Raw genomic sequence first — 20,079 nt, forward strand, 5'->3', positions numbered from 1 at the left:
TCTGCAGGTAAAAGAAATGATTTTGAAAACCTTTGTGTCAGTGTGTTTTGAAAGCAATTTCTCATTAATAGCCTTACAAAGTACATTTGCATTTAAACATTCAGAACCACCATCATTCTAAAATACAGTACAAAGAAAGCCAGTCTAAAAAATTGTTCATGAAATTGGGGTGGGAGGAGAAATTGGGGTAGAGGGAGAAAACACCTAGAAGGAATATTGAAACCAGTGCCCCTAGATCAGTAATGAGCTATTTAGGAACTTGTTGGCAACCTTTAAATAGTGTTTCATTTTAATAGCAAATGTCACCGTGAGCATTTTGGCCTGAAAAGACACTGTTTTTAAAAAGGTTACCTTCTGAGAAGTTGAGAATAGAGCACCTATGAGCTCAACTTAGAATACACCAAGCAAAACAGAAATATATTTATTAAGATACTGGCTTGATCAGTAAGTACAAATGGGGGAGGGAGGCTGTTTTGTTTGTTAGTTTTGCTTTGTTTTGTGTTGTTTATGCAGAAATACTGAATTTTAGAGCAGGAAGAGGGTACCTGAGGGAGAGCTACCCTCCACACTTGGCTTTTTATAGATAAAGAAACTGAAATCATTTCCTTGAGAAAGGTGTCCTTACACACTGAGATCTCACCTCTATCTAGTGTGATGCCAGCCCCTAAGAAGGCTCCACATGGAAAGCTTCCTAAGAAAATGGCCCACTCTTACAATGCTATCTGGGCTGTTATTACACAGGCTTTGTAGTTAGAGAGGGAGGCCAATTCAATGCATGACCAGCACAAGAGCTCTGAGCACTAAAGAAGGACCTTGGAGATTATCTTATCCAACTTCTTCATTTTACAGAGGAGAAAAAGACGGCCCAGAAAAATAAAGCAACCAAGCAAGACTCCACGTCAGGTGAGAACCGGTTTCCCAACAGTGGCCCTACGGACATTCTTGGGGCCAGATATTTCTTTGCTGTAGAGGGCTGTCCTGTGCAGTGGAGGATGTTTAGCAGCCTCTCTAGCCAGCAGCAATCCCCCCCCACAATTGTGACATCCAAAAGTATCCCAAAACATTGCCAAATGTCCTCAGGGAACACAGGGAAAGACAAAACTGTCCCCATTTGAGAACCACTGGGTTGGAAACTGGCATAACCAGTAACCAAATCCCTCACCTCACCAACCTGGTGCTCTTTCATTATATGATTACTTGTTTTCAAGTAAGTATTCCGGAACTAGGAAGAACTGATTAGTGCATTAAGCCATCACTGACATTGATTACATGTCAAATCATGTTATTAACAAGCTCTTAAGAATAAGTCTTAAAAATATGAACTAATTGCATTTACCCATCTAACTGTGTGCGCCTGGCACGAGTAAAAACACGTATTTGCATGTACACATACATAAGGCTGAAACTATGCAACTGTGAGTGTCTCGTTTTTTGGCTGGGCAAAGGATGTCATGTTAAAAGACACTTCAGGGAGAAATCGCTCTACAAATGGTAAAATTTCTTACCACCCTTAAACAAATTCACCACGTGTTGTACCTAAATATAGGTCATCATCTTTTTTATTAACAAGAAGGAACCTCACTGTCAAATTGTTTAATCATCTTATTATAAAGATAAGAAACTCAGTCCAAAGAGCTGAGGTTTCCTAAAACCGTGCTTTAAAATCATGCCAGATTCCTTCTTAAACACAGATGAGAAAAATCAGGCATAGAAATTCATAGGACACACAGCTTCTATGACCAGCGGTAGCCTCTGATTTCAGAGTTCCCGTTAACCACGACCTTCCAATATTACCTGTTTCTCTTTTTCCGGTGTTCTCTATTAGAATTTTCTGATTCACTACCACTGCTTGTGTTACAGCGTGAGCGCGACCTGAAAATAAAATAAGAGCAAAAGGAAAAAAAAACACAACCCACATTTATGACAAATGAAAAATTTCAGAAAGGTTCATGTTGGTTCTTTAGAATTAATTTTGCAGTAAAATTACTAATCCAAACATAAGTAGCTGTCGTACCCTCTCCCAGTCAGTTTCTCAGTTCAGCCAGGCATCTGAATGTCTACAGAAATGAGAGCAGATTACAGCAAATGTCACCATGCTCCCTGAAGGGACCACAGAAACAAATACTTCCAACAGAACTCTGACGTGGAAAAGCTAAAAGCCCCTGGGGTGGACTAAATATGGACATAAAGTCCTGTCAAACCCCTGCCTTCATGGAGAAAGTGAGAGTTTATTTCCCCTCCCCTTGAATTTGTGCTGGTCCTGTGACTGATTTTTACCAACAGAAGAAGGTGTAAGGGATACTCTGCCAGTTCTAGGACAGTCTCTTAACAGGGCTGGTAGCTTCTGCTTCCCTCCAGCCACCTACGTTAGCCAGGTGCAGAGACCACAGACAGAGAGAGGTCCCAGATTGCCAGCCATTCTGCCAGGGACTAGCTAGACTAGCTAACAAACAGAATCACACAAGATATATATGGCTGTTGTTATGTTCAACCACCAAGTTTTGGGTGGTTTTAATGTAGCAAGAGATAACCGAAGGAATTCCCTGGCGGTCCGGTGGTCGAGACTCCACGCTTCCACTGCAGGGGGCACGGGTTTGATCCCTGGTCAGGGAACTAAGATCCTGCATGCCACCGCACGGTGCGGCCAAAAAAAAAAAGAAAGAAAGAAAGAAAGAAAAAGAGATAACTGAGACAGCTCCTCTAAGACAAAAGGAGCAGAAAAAAGAAAAAAAGAGAAACTCCTAAGGATGTTAAGAAAGGAAGACTGAGAACCAGTTGAAGCCAAAATTGATATTTCAAAGTTAAAAAAATTACAATACTCTTAAAAAAAAATTACAATACTCTTAAAGCAGCCACTTATAAAACAAAACATTTTCCCCACTCCTGCCTCAGGTCTGCGCTGTGCTAATCTGCTAAGCCCCCTCCCTCTCCCTTGACCCGCCTTCCAATTTGTTTTCTTTACCTCCTCCTCTGCTTTAGATCTGAGTCCTCACCACTGTTATGGGCTTTCCTATGGAAAACAAACAAACGAAGACATTAAGGAGAAGAGACAATTATCAGTTGGCTAAGGAAAGCATACCAAAATGAGTTTCACTTCAGTTAACGTACGTCTCTTACAGAGTCATCCGTTCACCAAACACGGCAGTCACACACATATGCTCAGCCCTACAACTGGCCCCAGAAACATAATACCAACTGGCCTCAAGAAGCCAGCAACCTAGCAGGGGCTACAAACAGACCATAAATAACTATGCACAACGTGTCTGGTAAGTTCCATTCATCCAATGAAGGGGCTCATCTGTAGTTCCTAGGCCTGCAAGTGAAACCAAGTGCTAACCTAATTAGGCCCACCAAACCTTACCTGCCTCGCATGCTTTTTCTGGGGGGGGGGGAAGTGGGCTGTGTTGGATCTTCATTGCTGCGCACGGACTTTCTCTAGTTGCAGCAAGCGAGGGCTACTCTTCATTGCAGTGCAGTGGGCTCTAGGCGCACGGGTTTCAGTAGTTGTGGCACATGGGCTCAGGAGTTGTGGCTCGCGGGCTCTAGAGCGCAGGCTCAGTAGTTGTTGCGCATGGGCTTAGCTGCTCCGCGGCATGTGGGATCTTCCCGGACCAGGGATCGAACCCGTGTCCCCTGCATTGGCAGGCGGATTCTTAGCCACTGCGCCACCAGGGAAGTCCTGCCTTGCGTGCTTTCAATTGATTTTAAACTAGATGCCCACAGCTTCCTTATACATAACACCTCTGACATATGGGTCACAATAGTAATGGTTGCTTAAGTTGTTTTTCAGGAACTTGGAATTAGTTCTTGCCCAGTTCAGACCGGCTGAAACCACTCACCATTCAACTGGGCCTGCGTGAGTGTCCAATGGATGACCTTTTGAGGTCAGAGGGCCAAAACCTCCACCCTCAGAACATGTGAACTCCAATATTTTTTGAACATGTGTCCTATGAAGAGCCATGAAGCTCGACTACATTTGCACAGACCGCCAATTACCTCCCTCTTCTTACCTTCAGTCACCTCTCCCCACGCCTCAGACCACCCTGCCTCTTTATCCCATGAATAGCCCTAAGCCCTATCTTCAGGGAGGCAGATTTGAGATTTGTTCTCCCTTCACCTTGCTTGGCTGTCTCGTGAATAAACTGTTTCTCTGAAGCAAACCTTGGCATCTCAGCATTTGACTTGCTACAAAGTTGGGCAAACAAACCCAATTCAGTAACACAATCAACCAAGCCAAGTTCTGCCATAATCTGACATCAACTCTCACCCAAATGCCCTTTCCAACACCCTGGCCTCCACGTCCCTTGTCATCGTCTCTAATGACCTCTTCACTACAACTCAGCAACCCCATCATGGTCACACTTTGGACTTTATCATCTGTCACCACCCACAAACACTCTGCTCTCTGACTGAAATCTCCTCTCCTTCCTGAATACCACTTCCTACATGCCTTCAAACAGCTTCGATGGGGCACTCTGGTTAAATATGCGGGCTCTGTAGTCCTGAATGTGAAGCCCATCCCATCCATTGTTAAGTTGTGTGATTTAAACAAATTACTTCTCTACTGAGCCTCAGTTTTAATAATACTTCCCACACAGGGTTGTTATGAGGATAAAATGAATTAATATATTTAAAATGCACAGAGTAGAACCCGGCCCACTGTCAGCACTCAATAAATGCTGGCTATTATTAGTATTACTATTATTGCTTATTCAATGACTTCTGTTCTATCGTTCTTTGACCTCAGTAGTACCATCTGTCTATAGACCTTGCAACTTTCCACCAGTTCCTCACCTTTTTTCGTTCCCTCCCTGACTCAGCTCAGATTTCCATCATCTCAATAACATGTATTCCAGTACTCGAAACTTCCTCCAACTCTGTTTTTTGTTCAGTCTTTTTGTCAAAACCCCAAGTACGGGTGAATCCAACTCTCCAGGTTCTCTGAGCCAGCCGGCAAAAGCTGGCCGAGCAGTGCTGGATGAAGTTACGTAAAAGGGCATATTAGCTACACTACAAATCCATTTGCATAACCTCAAGTAGATCTACAACATGACCCAGCAATCCTACCACCTTTCTCTGATCTAAGTACTCTTCAAACTCTTTTCACCTCGCAACCCTCTACTGCTTCAGCAGATGACTTTGTGTTCTCCTTCCAAGTGAAAAGGAGCCAGCCATCAGATGGGAACTCTTTCCTCTTCCTGTTACCAAAAATAAAACTGACCAACATCTCCCTCTCTTATTTACGGAACTGTCCTTATAATTAAGGTCAGTCCCTTCACCTGTGCCGTGTGGGTCCCATCACCTCTTACCTACTCAGTGACTGTCATTAACTACCCTCCTATCGCTCACATATATTCAACTTGTCCTCCTAGCAAATTCTTTTACCAGCTTTTCAACATTCTCAAGTCTCTCCTATTTAGACATACACATACCTACTTTGACTCCACATCACCCGTGATTTCCTGCCCAGTCTCTCCTCTCTCCTTCAAAGCCACACTTCTTGAGAGAGGTGTCTATGCCCTTTGGTCTCCATTTCCTTACCCTTTGTTACACGTGCCTTTGCACTCCAGTCAGGGCAGACATGGCTCTTTAAGGCCACATTCACGACTTTCATTCTCCCATTTTCCTAACATAATTATATCAAATAACATAACACTGATATGTAAACACAATTATATAAGTATTGTTCACAGACGATCTAAACAGTGTTTCGGAACACAATTCCATTCTTGTATGGGTTTAAGTCTTTCTTAGCGATGATAACTGCCAAGTTTTCTACATACCTATCAGCTGCTTAGCTTTCCTTGTGCTTCTCACTGACTCTTCATCCCAACTCTGAGAAAACTGCAAAGCTCCTCCTGAGATGCACGAATACTCAGATAATCTGCAAGTTACATGTATATCCCTCCTGGAGCCCTCTGCCCTCCTGCTCATATCTGAATAGCCTGCTGTCTAGTACTGCTGCACAAATGTCACTTTGATTAACTCTCTTCACCATGAACCAGGGAATTCCTTTTGCTTCTGTTGGATGGTTCCCATATTTCCAGGTCTCATGGCCTCTTGTCTTGGTTTTGGTGGAACTTATTGACAGAGAAAACTGCGTGGCAGGTACATTATTTTTTTTTGTTTTGAGAGCTGAAATTTCTGACAATGTCTTTATTCTACACATACAATTACGGTTTATCTGGGCACAGAATCCTAAATTGAAAATAATCTTCCTTCAGCATTTTGAAGGCAATGCCTCGTTATCTTCTTTCCCTGCATTTGCTGTTAAGCAGCCCAATGCCATGATTCTGATTTGTCACCATTCTTGCATGGACTTTCTTTTCTCTCCCATTTTCCTCCCTGACACCAAGTTTTAAAAATTCTTTCTTAATCTATAATGTTTTGAAATTTAATGGTCTTGGTATGGATCTAATTTTTCAATCTAGTATGACAAATACTCAGTGGGTTCTCTCTATAGAGTTAAATCATTCCGTTCTAGGATATTTTCTTGTACTATTTCTTTTTTTTTTTTTTGGTATTTACTATTTCTTTAATAGTTTCCTCTCCTGCAATTTTTGTCTTTTTTCCCTTAGAAATTTTATTAGTCAAATGATTGATATCCGGGTTCGATCATTTTTAATCCTTATTTCCATGGATTTGTTTTGTTTTGTTTTGGTTCTACTTTGGGAAAGATTTCCTTAACTTTATCTTCCAAACCTTCTATTAATTACGTAAAATTCTACCCCACGAATTTAAAATCTGAAAACTCTTATGCACTCTTTCCTTTCAATACCACAGTTTTCACTTTTCTAAAGATGATAAACTTTTTTAGAAATTTTTCTTTGTTTCTTATATTGTCTCTATTTCCTGTGAGCTCCCACACGTGTACTCCTAATTGTTGGTTCAGTCTCTGTCTTTCCAAAGAGATGCTATCCTCAAGTGCCAGGTGATTATGGCTCTCTTCGTATTTAAGCATTAGGCACTAAAAAGACTGGAACCCTCTGGATGGTGCAGTGCATGTTAACTGATGGCCTCACTGCAATGTGGAGCTAAGTAAAGTGGGTAGTCTCAACCATTTCATTGGAGGATCCTTTGAAAGCTGCTATCTGTAGGCCTTTCCCCTAGTATCTGTCCATATCCTACAGTGAGATTTTCTAATCTCATGCCTAGGAGATATAAGCCTGGCTTCTAGCAGTCTGGGAATGAAGAGAGACGGAAGCTATTTAGTAACCAGATTTTTCACTCTCTTCATTTTTCACAGGGACACAATTTCTCTAACTCTTTTACAAATTAATCCTCTTCAACTATAGCAAATAAATGCTAAAGTTTCTCACAGCTCTATCACTGGCTTTGTCTTTGCATTCTATCCATTCTGTCTATCTAGAAAGCCTCAGTTCTATTTCATATTTCAACTAACACCTACGAGAAATCTATATTTCAGTCCAGATGGCTAATCTAGCTCCTGACTTATACCCAACAATCCATGTAAATCCCGCACGTGGACGTCTCAAAGGTACCACAAATTCAACTTATCAACAACCAAACTCAGAGCTATCCTTTTTGAGCCTGTAATGTCCAGGTGGTTCTTATTTCAGTGCATCACACCTCAATCCATGAAATTGCACAAGCCCGGACTCATTCTTGACATCTGTCACTCCTTCACCCCTCATTTTGGTCCTTCTAGTCCCACTGCTTTTACCTCCTACAGGGTCTCAAAACAATTCACTTCCTTATATCTCCACATCACCACCTTAGCACAAGCTCCCATTCTCTCTCGCCAGGACTCACATGCTGCCTCATCTATTTCCCCTACTACCTTCTCCTACCTTCTCTCCACAGGACAGTAAGGATCACCTTTACCCAATACAAATGCAACTGTGGTATCACCCCCTTAGAAAAACCACTGGTCTAATGACCAAAATCCTCAACAAAGTCCAGGTGTCTTTTTTTTTTTTTTTGCGGTACGTGGGCCTTCTCACTGTTGTGGCCTCTCCCGCTGCAAAGCACAGGCTCCAGACGTGCAGGCTCAGCGGCCATGGCTCACGGACCCAGCCGCTCCGCGGCATGTGGGATCTTCCCGGACCGGGGCACGAACCCGTGTCCCCTGCATCGGCAGGCGGACTCTCAACCACTGCGCCACCAGAGAAGCCCTCCAGGTGTCCTTTGAGATCTGGCCTCATCTTTCTCTCTGGGCTCATTTCCAACACATTTCTGTTCACTCAGTGCTTGAGCAACACTGGCTTTTCAGCCTTGCTCCCCACTCTGTTCCATCCCAAGGCCCCTGAATATGTTGCCCCCGTTCCTGGAATGATCTTTCCTCTTCTTGCCTGCTCTGGCCTCAGCACCCAGCTCAAGAATCCAACCTCAGGGAACACTTCCCCGACCTCCTTGACTCAAGGACTCAGCAAAACTTCCCCTATTGGTGCTGGTTACACAAGTGTTTGGTTTGTTAAAATTTATCAAGCTGTTATACCTGTGATATGTGTACTTTTCTGGAGACATGTTAGGTTACAATAACAAGTTCTTATAAATCCCTCTAAGCACCCTATTAACTCCCCACTCAAGGACATAGAAAAGTTATAACTGCATAGGCATTTGTGTGATTCGTGTATTTCTTCCCCAAATTGTAAGCTCCCAAAGGGCAGGGACTTTCTCTAGTGCTGTTTAACACAGTGCCTGGCATAAAGTAGGCACTAATTAACATTTCTGAGTGTGAAAATGGACAGGGGTGAAAATGACTTGTACTGGCTAGGAAGTATGCTAGCCTTCTTCTTCTAGAACAGGACTGCTTAAACAAGCAGGCTTCAGGGTCTCCATGAACCTTGAAATATTCTATGAAAATTTGTACGTGTATTTAATTAAGTACTTTTTCCTCCTCCGGAATGAATCCAACATTTCATCAGATTCTCAGAGAGTTTTATCACCCAAAAAGGTTAAGGATCAGTGTTCTAGACTCAGCCAGAATTTGATAGATTTATCCATTTAATGACAAACAACTGGCAAAATAGAAAATTTTGATATGTTTTGCAAAATATGTTATCCTGGCCATGCACTGCAAAATAGAATTTTCTATTATTAAATTTAAGTCCTTGAGATTTCTCCATGCTGATGACGAATCTCGGTTTTAGATGTCAGAGTTTATCCAGCTATGCAGGGATTTGTGCTCAAGGGCAAGGTAAATATGTGTGAAAATAAAACAAGACTGAGAAGGACAGGGCAATTACAGGGCATTTAGAGGGGAAAGAAACAAAGAATGAGCTCTAGCTCTTTATACCAACATGCCGCAACGTCTAGTCTCCTCAAAACACACATGCCCAATAAGAGACCTTTCAAGTACCACACAGAACCAGACAGAGGCCCTGATGCTCAGACAAAAAGACTCTCTATAAAATCAAAAGCCTTTCCTCTGGATGGTGCCAATGAAAGGATCCTCTGTCCACGCACCACAATTACTTCTCTGTATTTCACAGGAAGCCAGCAGAAAACGTATCTCAGTAAAAAAAAGTCATTAAGTCTGGATTTGGGAATATGTGTGCTCCCGACTATTTCAAGCAATTTGTTTGGGGGAAAAAAATGTAAATTTTTATAAATAATGTAAAAACTTGATAAATTCATTTTCAAGCATATTAAAATAAAAATGACCATCTGCTCAATGTGTGTAATTATTTTATTTAGGGAATGCTGAAAAGGTACACTAATAATTTAGGATGAAAAACTATAAAAACCTATCTATTTAACAATCGAACTGTGCCAAATTCTTAATATATTTAGCAGTTCCCACTACCCACATCCCCTGAACACATATATACACACAAATACATTTTAAAGTGTTTCCCAGTGATGTTGCCTTGGTTTTAAGTGTTGTCCAAGATGAACCAATTGTTGGTAGGGAAGGAGGGCAGAAAATCTATTCCCCTGCCTTAAGTGATGACTCATTATCCCTGCCTATTTCAGATGTACAGACCTGGATCCACTTCTAGACTGGAACAGTTACCCACAAGGAAAGCTACCATTTTCTCCCCAAGCCTGTTTTCTCATCTGTAAAAGTGAGATAATAACGCTGGGCCAGGGATTTTCCATCGGTTCTCAGTCCCATCTGGACCCACCGCTAATCTGCCCTGTATTGCCAAGACTGGAGGCCTTAATATCACATCTTCCTGGATTCCTTTGCCACTCAGGCACTCAGGAGAGATTTGAAGGCAGGAGGAAAGGGCAAGTGATTTTGCTTCTAGCAGCACCTGTGGCACCCACTGTTGCACTCCTTACAACTGGGGGTTCCACAGTGTTAGCTATGGCAGTGGTACCTCTAGCAGTGGCAGCAAGAGTCACTCCTACAGTGGCAGAGCCCCCGGCAGTGCCAGCAGCAAGTACAGGCACCCGAGGGCCAGCTGAAAGGCGGAAGCAGCCTTGACTCTCTGGGTGACACCCCGTCTCTCCTCTTACTCCTGGCCGCACAGTGTCCAGGTCGCAGACGTGCACCACTCTCTGCCTTCTGCTCCTTCAGTCCTGCCCATGTTTGTGTACCAATCCCTGCATTAATCCCTCTCTGCTGGAAAGGCCTAGTGCCTGAATGATATACACACCAATTTCTATAGGGGTATCATAAGGATTAAATGAGATAACACATAGCAAGTAATCTGCTCAGTACTTGGAACATGGTAAATGGAAGCTATTTTTCCATTATTCTATCTAATCGCGTTGCTCACGATCCAGCTCCCCCTTCTCAGTCCTACTAGGTGAAGGTGACGACCTTTCCCTTCTTAATCACCAAAGGATTTCAGTGAAGTTGGGCCTGGTTTGAGAAAGCTGGGGATGAAGACCCTGGGAAACTGGCAGACGTAGAAGACATCAAACAGGGATGGACCAGCAATTGAGTACGAACAAGGGCAGAGAAAAGAGAAGGGCTTCTGCTTTCTAAATCTACAGTGTATACAAAAAGAACCTTGACAGTTATCTGAATACATGACCTGAACTTCTCATAATTATAAGTCACTTATAAAATACCATTTATGTAGGTACACGAAGTAAAACACAGTCCCCATCAGGTAGGAGTGAAATGAGTTTCTCTGGTAAGTGATTTCTAGGTCTTCCTCTCTTGGACCTGTCATATTGCCCAGGCTGCTCTGCAGAGACAGTCCAAAAATGCTAGACATGAATTTTTTTTAGTTAAGTACACACACGCAAATATAATCACACAAACAATGTGACCTGCTGGGTAAAATGTAACAGGATTCATTTTCTCTGTTCTTTGAAAGGGGTTTTACTCAAGTTTAAGCAACAATATCAGTCCTGAGAGCAAAGCACTCAGTCTCCACTAAGAGATTTCTCTCTAAACATAATCCTATCTTCTCAGATCAAAACATTTAAATCTTTTATATATTAACATGTATCATTATACAATACATATTATATATACTACATATTATATATACTATATAATATCTATTCTCAAAATACATTATATACATTTTTCAAAATGTAGTCTTAACTACAATACAGAAAGCGAGTTCCCATCAATATTTTATGAAATTATTCTCTGAAACTCTGGCTGTTTAAGAGAAATGCTTCAGGGGCTTCCCTGGTGGCGCAGTTGTTGAGAGTCCACCTGCCGATGCAGGGGACACGGGTTCGTGCCCCAGGCCGGGAAGATCCCACATGCCGCGGAGCGGCTGGGCCCATGAGCCGTGGCTGCTGAGCCTGCGCGTCCGGAGCCTGTGCTCCACAACGAGAGAGGCCACAACAGTGAGAGGCCCACATAACGCAAAAAAAAAAAAAAAAAAAAAAAAAAGGAGAAATGCTTCAGGACCCCTAGCTTATTTTATCTCAATTAAAAACAAAACATAAACATATATCCTTATTGTGAAGCAATTATACTCTAATAAAGATGTTTAAAAAAAAAAACCCGAAAGCATAAGCTCTCTGTTACCATGGGGAGACAAACAATCATTATACTATGAGAGTAACCTGTGATTAAAATGCAGCTGGGATCCAGAGCTTCTGTTGGGAATTTAAAACCAAGGGTCGTTCAGCTTACCTCCTCCTGGTGGGCTGTACAGAGTCATGGTCGCTCCCACACGAGGGGTTTCGGCGGCGCGCATAGGGGAACTTGGGAGATTTCGTGCGGTCGTTCGGGGAGTTGTAGAGTCCGCTGGAGTGGAAGAGGAAAGGTCAATGATGTCCACAGAGGGCCTGGAGGAGCAACACCCTAACCTGGATCTAGGGAAGTGTTCATGACTGCACATTTTTTACTGCCTGGAGAATACTGGATCATGGGCACATGGTTCTCTTTGCTGACAAGATTTCTTGAAAGGAAAGAGAAGTAAACAAATCACAAAAATCTTCATTTTGCAAGAACGGGTTTGTCTCACTGGCCTTCAACAGTAAGAAATCAACACACACAAATGATGGCAATAACAACAACAATCTGCACTTATGATGAAACCACCACATGCCAGGTGCTGCCTGAGCTGAGGGCTTTATATGCATTATCTCAGCTTTTCTCCAGATCAACCCTAATCACCAAAGTACAATTATTAGACCCATGTAACAGAAGAGAAAACAGAAATACAGAATGTTTAATTAAGCAGCCAAGTAGAGTAGCTAGGAAAGAGGCAGAGCTAGAATCTGAACCACTGTGTGGTCAGACCTGGAACCACCGTAACTATACGGCCAGTAAGTTATGATGCAGGTCTGCTCCTGGTATGGTAGTTGTGAACAAAAGAAACTAAATATTTCTATATTTCTAGAAATAAAGGTCTACTAGAAGCACTATTCATTAGCTATAGTTTTCAACTCAAGTTTTTACAAGAACTATGAAATTGGGAAAATTACCATTTATATGTCATTTCGCATATTCTAATGACCACCAAGCCATCCTAATGCTCTTTCAGGCAGTTTCTTAGTATATACAAATTTTCCTTTCTGTCTTTCCAGGAGAAAGTTTCACGTTAGGACACATCCCGTTGACCTCTACTTCAGAAGTTCTCGGTCACACAGATGTAGGAATCTGACTGACTTGTCCACGGTTAGCCATCTCCAGCCACAAAGCAGTTGGATTCCATTATTTAACAAGCTGCAATTGCTAACCCCTTTTATACTGTTCTCCTTTATAAAAACAATGATTCTCTTTACCTCTGGGGGCCATTTTCTTCCCATGGCGCATGAGATTTGCTTCTTTGGGTAACAGGGCTGTTTTCATTCTTTGCTTTCTTAAAGCTTTAATTAAAAAACAAAAAGAGTGTAGAAATTAGCTAGAAAATAAAAGGAATTAATTAGCTAGAAAATAAAAGGAAATTAACTCACATACTTATTTCTTCAGTAAAATTATTTAACAAACGTTTTAAAATGTGTTTTTATTTATACCTGTGACTCATTCCAGAAAGAATATAAAGTGGCTACCTGAATTTAAAAAAATACTTGTTTCCAGCAGTACTCTGGGGATCTCTTTTCCCCTTCTTTCTTTCTAGTTTTACTTCTTTATGTCAACCAAATGCCAAGTCATCAATTGTTAAGAACCTTTCTAAAGAGTCCACCTGCAGGACAGGAAAAAAGGGTACCAGCAAGCGAAGAAAAGAGGCTGATGAGAAAGGAAAGTTGAGTATCTGGGCTCATGAAGCTGGCTCCCTCTTTTCAGCAGTGGTCAGAGACCGCTGGCTTTGGCCTTGGGTCTGAATCTATGCAGGCTGGTCAGCTCTGGGCAGGTTCAGGCTACCGGAACTGACTTTCTCTGCCCCCAGCTTCTGCCATATCTTGGCTTCATCCTTCCAAATCAGAATGACTTTCAAATGCTATTTCCTGACCTAGTATTATCTTTCTGCCCTAAGAATGTAAATATAACTGAGTTGTTATTCAATCCCAACAAATTGTTTTAGAAACACATGGGAGACACAAGGAAAGGATTCATCAGAACTCTTCTGTCACCAGGGGAGTAGGGGAGGTGTGTCACCTCTCACTTCCCCGGGAGACTCCACTTCAGAAAAAGATAGGTCTACTTAACTCTTAATCCACTTTTAACCCTGGCTTTTTGAGGAATCCTCTATTTAACAGTTCTGGAATATGGTCAAAGCAGAGTTCTTTGTAACAGTCAAGAAAGAGGAGAGAAAATAACAAGGTCATTTCAAAAAATGAAAATAAACTTGTACCCTAGCATACTATATTCATATAGGAATTAATACAACATAAGCTTAAAAAATTAGATATTTGACAAAGGCACGTAACAGAGCATTAGTAGATAGTAGGTATGTTTTACTTATATATGAGCAATATATTACTCTTATAAAGGTTAAAAAATATTTGGAAGATCATATTTCTAAAGTAAAACCTTACTTTTGAAATGAGGAAAAGAAATATGGTAGATTTAATACAACAGTAGAGAGTTTGAGTGTGTTTAATAAATCAGAAAGAAAAGAGAAAAGGGAGATTGAGAAATGCAGTAGGGAGATGAAAGGGAAATTGAGAGAGCAGCGCAAGAATAATGAAATCCTGGGGGGCAAATTAATTGCATTCACTGACTGAGCTATTTCTCATCTGGAACTTGAGTAGGAAAATTTGGCGGCCCTTCAGGTATCAGTCCTATCGGCAAGAATGCAGTTACAGAGGGGATTGAACTCCTGTACATTCTAAAAAGCCTTGGGATCTGAATTTCATGCAAGATTACTGTTCTTATGTTGGACTTACCATAAGCATATCCTGTACATACAGATTAAGATGACTCACTAGCCACAGCCATGAGGCTGACTAAGGGAAGCACAGTAAACGAAAGTGTAGGCAAAAGCAAAGAACTTGTCATTCCAAAAAGAAAACCTGTACAGGGAGCGTCCTATAACTAAACAAAACAAAATGATGGCAAAACCCTGGGGACACCCTGCAACTCTGAGAAATTTCATAACTTAGAATTATTTTGCTGAGAAATCATAAACTATATCCCTCCAAGTAACAACAACCCAGTTGAATGAAAACACCAGTATTTAGTAATGAAAGATGGAGTAGATGATCTAAGAAGTCTCTCAAGGTCATGTATTTCTGACTGCTTGGACTTCTCCATGCTGCATGTGGAGCAGTCTCTATAGAGGAAGTGAGCTGATGAAAGCTACTTATTGTATGTGTAACATCCTGTTCCATGAACATAATTCGAGATAGGAAAAAGTGATGCTGAAAGAGCGTCTTAACAGAGAACAAGGCTGATCTTTCAGGGAAACAATCCACATAATATATTAAGAGAAGGTCTTTCTGCTGGGGGAGGCTGCTGGGAAAATTGGTGCAGAGGACCATGACGACTCTTTATACATATGCAATCACTGCCTTCTGAAACCCTGTGCCTCTAAATGCTATAAATCCTCTTTCTAGGGCCACAGTTCAATGCATCGCTGTAATGAATGCAGTACATTGAACGTGAATATGATCTACTTTACTTCCCAGGTCCCTCTGAGTTAGTCCATTATATCATGCCATTTAAAAAATCCCATGGAATTTTCACTCTGCTCAGAGAAGGCAGACCACACACTATCTGTGACTTTATCACGCTATGACAGCAGGAGCATTTCCTTCAAATGAGAGGGACATATCCTGATGTTTTATATTTCACTGGCATTTTAAAGTGTTCTTTGGCCCACAGAATTTTTTTCATCAAAAGTACTAGTTAATTATCAGAGTGAAAAGATTCTTAACCTTGCCAATAGAAAAAAAAGCATTTCTGTGACAGCATATAGTGGTGTGTCCTTTCAGTTAACCGACTGACCTTTTTATTGGTGAAGGTGCGATAATTTTAGTTGTTCCTTCATTTTCTCCATTTTCCATGTTTGCAGTTACCCGATTTATGCTGTCTGATCCTAGTCGCAAAGAGAGGAAAGAAAGAGATAGTGGAGAAGAAAAGAAAGGAGATAGTGGTCAGAGAAACACAAAGAAGCAAAAACATATTTTTAAATGTAACTTTAGGGACGTCATGGCACATTGTATTGATAAATTTTAATTCCAAATGCATAATGAATTGTCCAATAAATCTGAGTTACTATTTTCTGAAATGTACTAAGCCCTCAACGTAACAATGTCCAAAGGGGTCTAGGTTATGGCACCACTGTAAAATGGTACCTTTTGAGACTTGAAGAGTTAAAAAAGTCCCCACATCAACTGTTAAAATAAGAATCTAAGATATTTAGTACTATTATATTGGAATGTAAGCCATTCCAATCGGTGCTTGATAACTACATTGTGAAAAAAGTTACTGTTTCTTGGCAGGCCATGACAACCCTCATTCTCAATCAAACCGACCCAAAATATTTTGAACCTGAAAATATTCCAGCTCATAAGGCAAATGGCAAAACCAGAGGAATACAGACGTGAGTTGTATTGCTCACATTAAAAAAAAGTTTTCAAATGTGTTTTTTAATGTAAATATCCCTTAAAGTCTGAAACTGACTTTTTAAAAGCTTTTATTCCGCAGATTTGCATACACGCTAGATGAACCAGCAGAGGGAGCCCCCAGCAGACACAACGTTGGAAATCATGATCCAAATAAAGTGCAGCAGATGGGCCCATCCAGGAAGTCTGGATCCCATTCTTGGGAGGGAGGCAGATAAGCCTGCAGGGGTGAGATGTGCAGCACTGATGAGTAGTCTTCTTTTCTCTAGCGGCGTGGCCCTCACTCTGGGAGGCACAGGGGAAACCAGGGAGGGGATGTCCGAAGCCCTTGTTCAATTAACCATGTGGCAGGCAGGTGTGTCTTCCTCAGAAAGGCATCTTGTATGTCCACGGATCAGGTCCTTCAATCCAAAGAGTAATCACCCCTAACAGTTTTCGAGTCGTGAGGTGAGTCTGTAATACTAATAAGAGCTAATATTTACTGAGCACTTAACCATGTGTTGGTGCTGCCCCAAGTACTTCCGGGTCTTTTTAATCATATAATCCTCAAAATAATCCTCTAAGGTAGATACTAACATTATCCCCATTTTTAAAGATAAGAAAAACAGGACTTTGCCAAGGTCCCACAGCTCATGAGTTGGGGTGGGGAAGGGAGCAGCTTTAAAACCCAGCAGTCCGGCTCCTGAGTCTTGGCTCTAAGCCACCACAATACACAGCCTTCCATGACCACCTGCACCTCATCCTCAAAAATCAGTCTAAATTAAGGGTCCACTGGGAGAAACAGACTCTTTAGAAGTGAAAAGAATGTCCAATGAGGGGACTTCCCTGGTGGTCCTGTGGGTAGGACTCCGTGCTCCCAATGCAGGGGACCCGGGATCGATTCCTGGTCAGGGAACTAGATCCCGCATGCATGCCACAACTAAGAGTTCACATGCTGCAACTAAGACCTGGCGCAGCCAAAATAAATAAATATTATAAAAAAAAAAAAGAATGTCCAATGAGAAGAATATTTAATAGCCAACTAAGAGAAGAATTCTCTCTCAAGGGCAACCAATGCTGAAAGACAACAAGAGAAACAAGTGAGCACCCAAAGTTGGCCATTCCCTCCAGAACACTTGGAGGCAGGTTTGGCTACTCATCAGGAATGATAAACATTAAGGCATACACCTTGAACACAGAAAGAAAACAGTGGTTTCAAATAAGAGCTCCCAAAACTATTATTACAAGGAGTTTGACATGGATTCAACATCTGCATTTTGTTCCTATTCTGGAACCCTGAAATGAAAAGGTGAACCTGAAGATATGTGGCATTAAAGGTACGCTCATGTGGGAGCAACATTCAGAATCCAGGCATTAGAAAACAATAACATTGAGATCTACGGGAAATTTCACCAGGTATAATAAGTGGAACACAACCAACTCCCGTGAACAACCCCATGTACTATCAGACATCAGAGTGGCCAGTCACTGTCTATTTTGCCATAACCCTTAATAAAAATCACCTAGGCAGATTCCCAAAATTTCAGGTGCAGATTTCAGATGGAGCTGCTTCTCAAAACTGGAATTCCATGTGGTATGGCCCTGGGACAGTGGCAGGAGGGATTAATTCATTTGTGCCCCAGACAGAATTACCCCAACATCATATTTTTAATTGTTCTGAATACATGTTTTTAAAATGTGGTATTGTTTTCAGCAGGTATTACTAATTTATACTGTAAGGGACCTTCATGTACCCAAGGCTATTTCCCAGGCTGAGCAGTCTTTTCTTTTTGTTTTGTGGCTTGTTTATTTTTTGTTGGAGTGTAGTTGATTTACAATATTGTGTTACTTTCTGCTGTACAGCAAAGTGAATCAGTTATACATATACACATATCTACTCTTTCATTACAGAGTACTGAGTAGAGTTCCCTGTGCTATACAGTAGGTCCTTATTAGTTATCTATTTTATATATAGTAATGTGTATATGTCAATCCCAATCTCCCAGTTTACCCGTCCCTCCCTCTCCCACCTGGTAACCATAACATTGTTGAGCAGTCTTAGTCTAACAACCTTGGGGAAAGTGAGGCTGCCTGATCACCTTCACCTGGTTTCCTTCCGAAGCTTCCAAAAACTTAATAAACAGGTAGATCAAAAACTGAGCATTATCTTAAAATAGAAAAATTTCAAACTATGTATGCATGCGTTTTTTCTTAAAGAAACCAACATTGGGTTATTCACAATATCTAAATCATAATTCTTGACATCAAACACTAAATCTATGGTTTTCCCAAAGAATTTCAGGGAAAAAAATCACACACAAGCTCTCTCTCAGACACTCACAAACACCATAGACAGGCTTCTTCAAAATAAACTGTTTGACTGACAAGACTATTTTACTAACATAAAATGGTATATATGTTAGTCATATAACTCTCATATACACATCATAACTAGATAGGGTAATACAATTTAATTTATGGCTCTTTTATATTCAGAACAGTGTACTAACCAAAAAATCTGTTTATATGTATTTTCCTCCTCTATAGCTATGTGAACTGGACAAGCCTATGGTGTAAAAGCCTTACTAGGAAAACAGACTATAAGGAGAAAAGCTACTTACAAGCCTTAACTCAGTGGGAGCACTTCTGAAGTATCCATTCATATAATATTCATATTTAACTATAAATTACTCTATTCTATTCATGAACGTAGGGTTCTTAAAAAGCCCTAATTAGGCAATACTTATTAGCTTTATATTACTAAATGTGCACTTAAAAGTAATAACTACTTTTTAAATTTTATTTTATTTTCGGCTGTGTTGGGTCTTCATTGCTGCGCACGGGCTTGTCTCTAGTTGTGGCGAGTGGAGGACACCCTTCTTTGTGGTGCACGGGCTTCTCATTGTGGTGGCTTCTCTATCGTTGCAGAGCACGGGCTCTAGGCACACAGGCTTCAGTAGTTGCGGTGCGTGGGCTCAGTAGCTGTGGCTCGTGGGCTCTAGAGCGCAGGCTCAGTAGTTGTGGCACATGGGCTTAGCTGCTCTGCAGCACGTGGGATCTTCCCAGACCAGGGATCGAACCCGTGTCGCCTGCATTGGCAGATGGATTCTTAACCACTGCTCCACCAGGGAAGTCCCAATAACTACATTTTTAAAACACTGTATTTTAACCATTGTCCTAATTATGTTAAATGAGTGAGATTTTTTTTTATAATGCTACCATTTAAGAAGAAAGCTAGGCAATTAAGTTAGGTTATATATTGCTTACTGAAATCCACAAAGGTGAGAGCGATGGTTATGCATCATCTAGGTTTATTGACTCCATTTTGCTGACATGCACTAACTGCCTTCCCTTTCCAAATGTTTCCTCCCCTCGTCATCCCACCTTCCAGAACCATCCCTCCTACGTTAGCTCAGATTCTTGGACTAGAGAGAAGAGGTGATCTGACAAACCAACCACACTAAGGGGCTCATGTCTTCATGTATTAATTAGTCACAGAATAGTTCCTTTCTTTTTTGGCTCCATTGGGTCGCCGTTGTTGCACAGGCTTTCTCTAGTTGCGGTGAGCAGGGGCTACACTTTGCTGCAGTGCGCGGGCTTCTCATTGTGGTGGCTTCTGTTGTTGCGGAGCACAGGCTCAAGGAGCGTGGGCTTCAGTGATTGCAGCACACGGGCTCAGTAGTTGTGGCACGCGGGCCCTAGAGTGCATGTGCTTCAGTAGTTGTGGTGCACAGGCTTAGTTGCTCCACAGCATGTGGG

The 20,079-nt window shown here is 41.5% G+C and overlaps 1 protein-coding gene across 6 annotated transcripts in view; it reads right to left on the reverse strand.

Annotated features, from left to right (window-relative positions):
* EPB41L4A (erythrocyte membrane protein band 4.1 like 4A) overlaps positions 1-20,079 on the reverse strand; it is a 256,154-nt gene that overhangs the window by 30,138 nt on the left and 205,937 nt on the right. For 5 of the 6 annotated variants that reach the window (XM_027100046.1, XM_027100039.1, XM_027100053.1 and 2 more), the window contains exons 14-18: positions 15,722-15,812; positions 13,117-13,200; positions 12,020-12,133; positions 2,963-3,010; positions 1,795-1,872 (exon numbers count right to left, since the gene is read on the reverse strand). In XM_027100046.1, coding sequence (XP_026955847.1) covers positions 1,795-1,872; positions 2,963-3,010; positions 12,020-12,133; positions 13,117-13,200; positions 15,722-15,812 — 415 coding nt within the window. The remainder of the gene's footprint in view (positions 1-1,794; positions 1,873-2,962; positions 3,011-12,019; positions 12,134-13,116; positions 13,201-15,721; positions 15,813-20,079) is intronic. The other variant, XM_027100063.1, reaches the window with a different exon arrangement.

This window comes from Aethalodelphis obliquidens, unplaced genomic scaffold (genome assembly GCF_003676395.1).
Source record: "Aethalodelphis obliquidens isolate GAN/ISIS:26980383/991018 unplaced genomic scaffold, ASM367639v1 scaffold4, whole genome shotgun sequence".
NCBI lineage: Eukaryota > Metazoa > Chordata > Mammalia > Artiodactyla > Delphinidae > Aethalodelphis > Aethalodelphis obliquidens.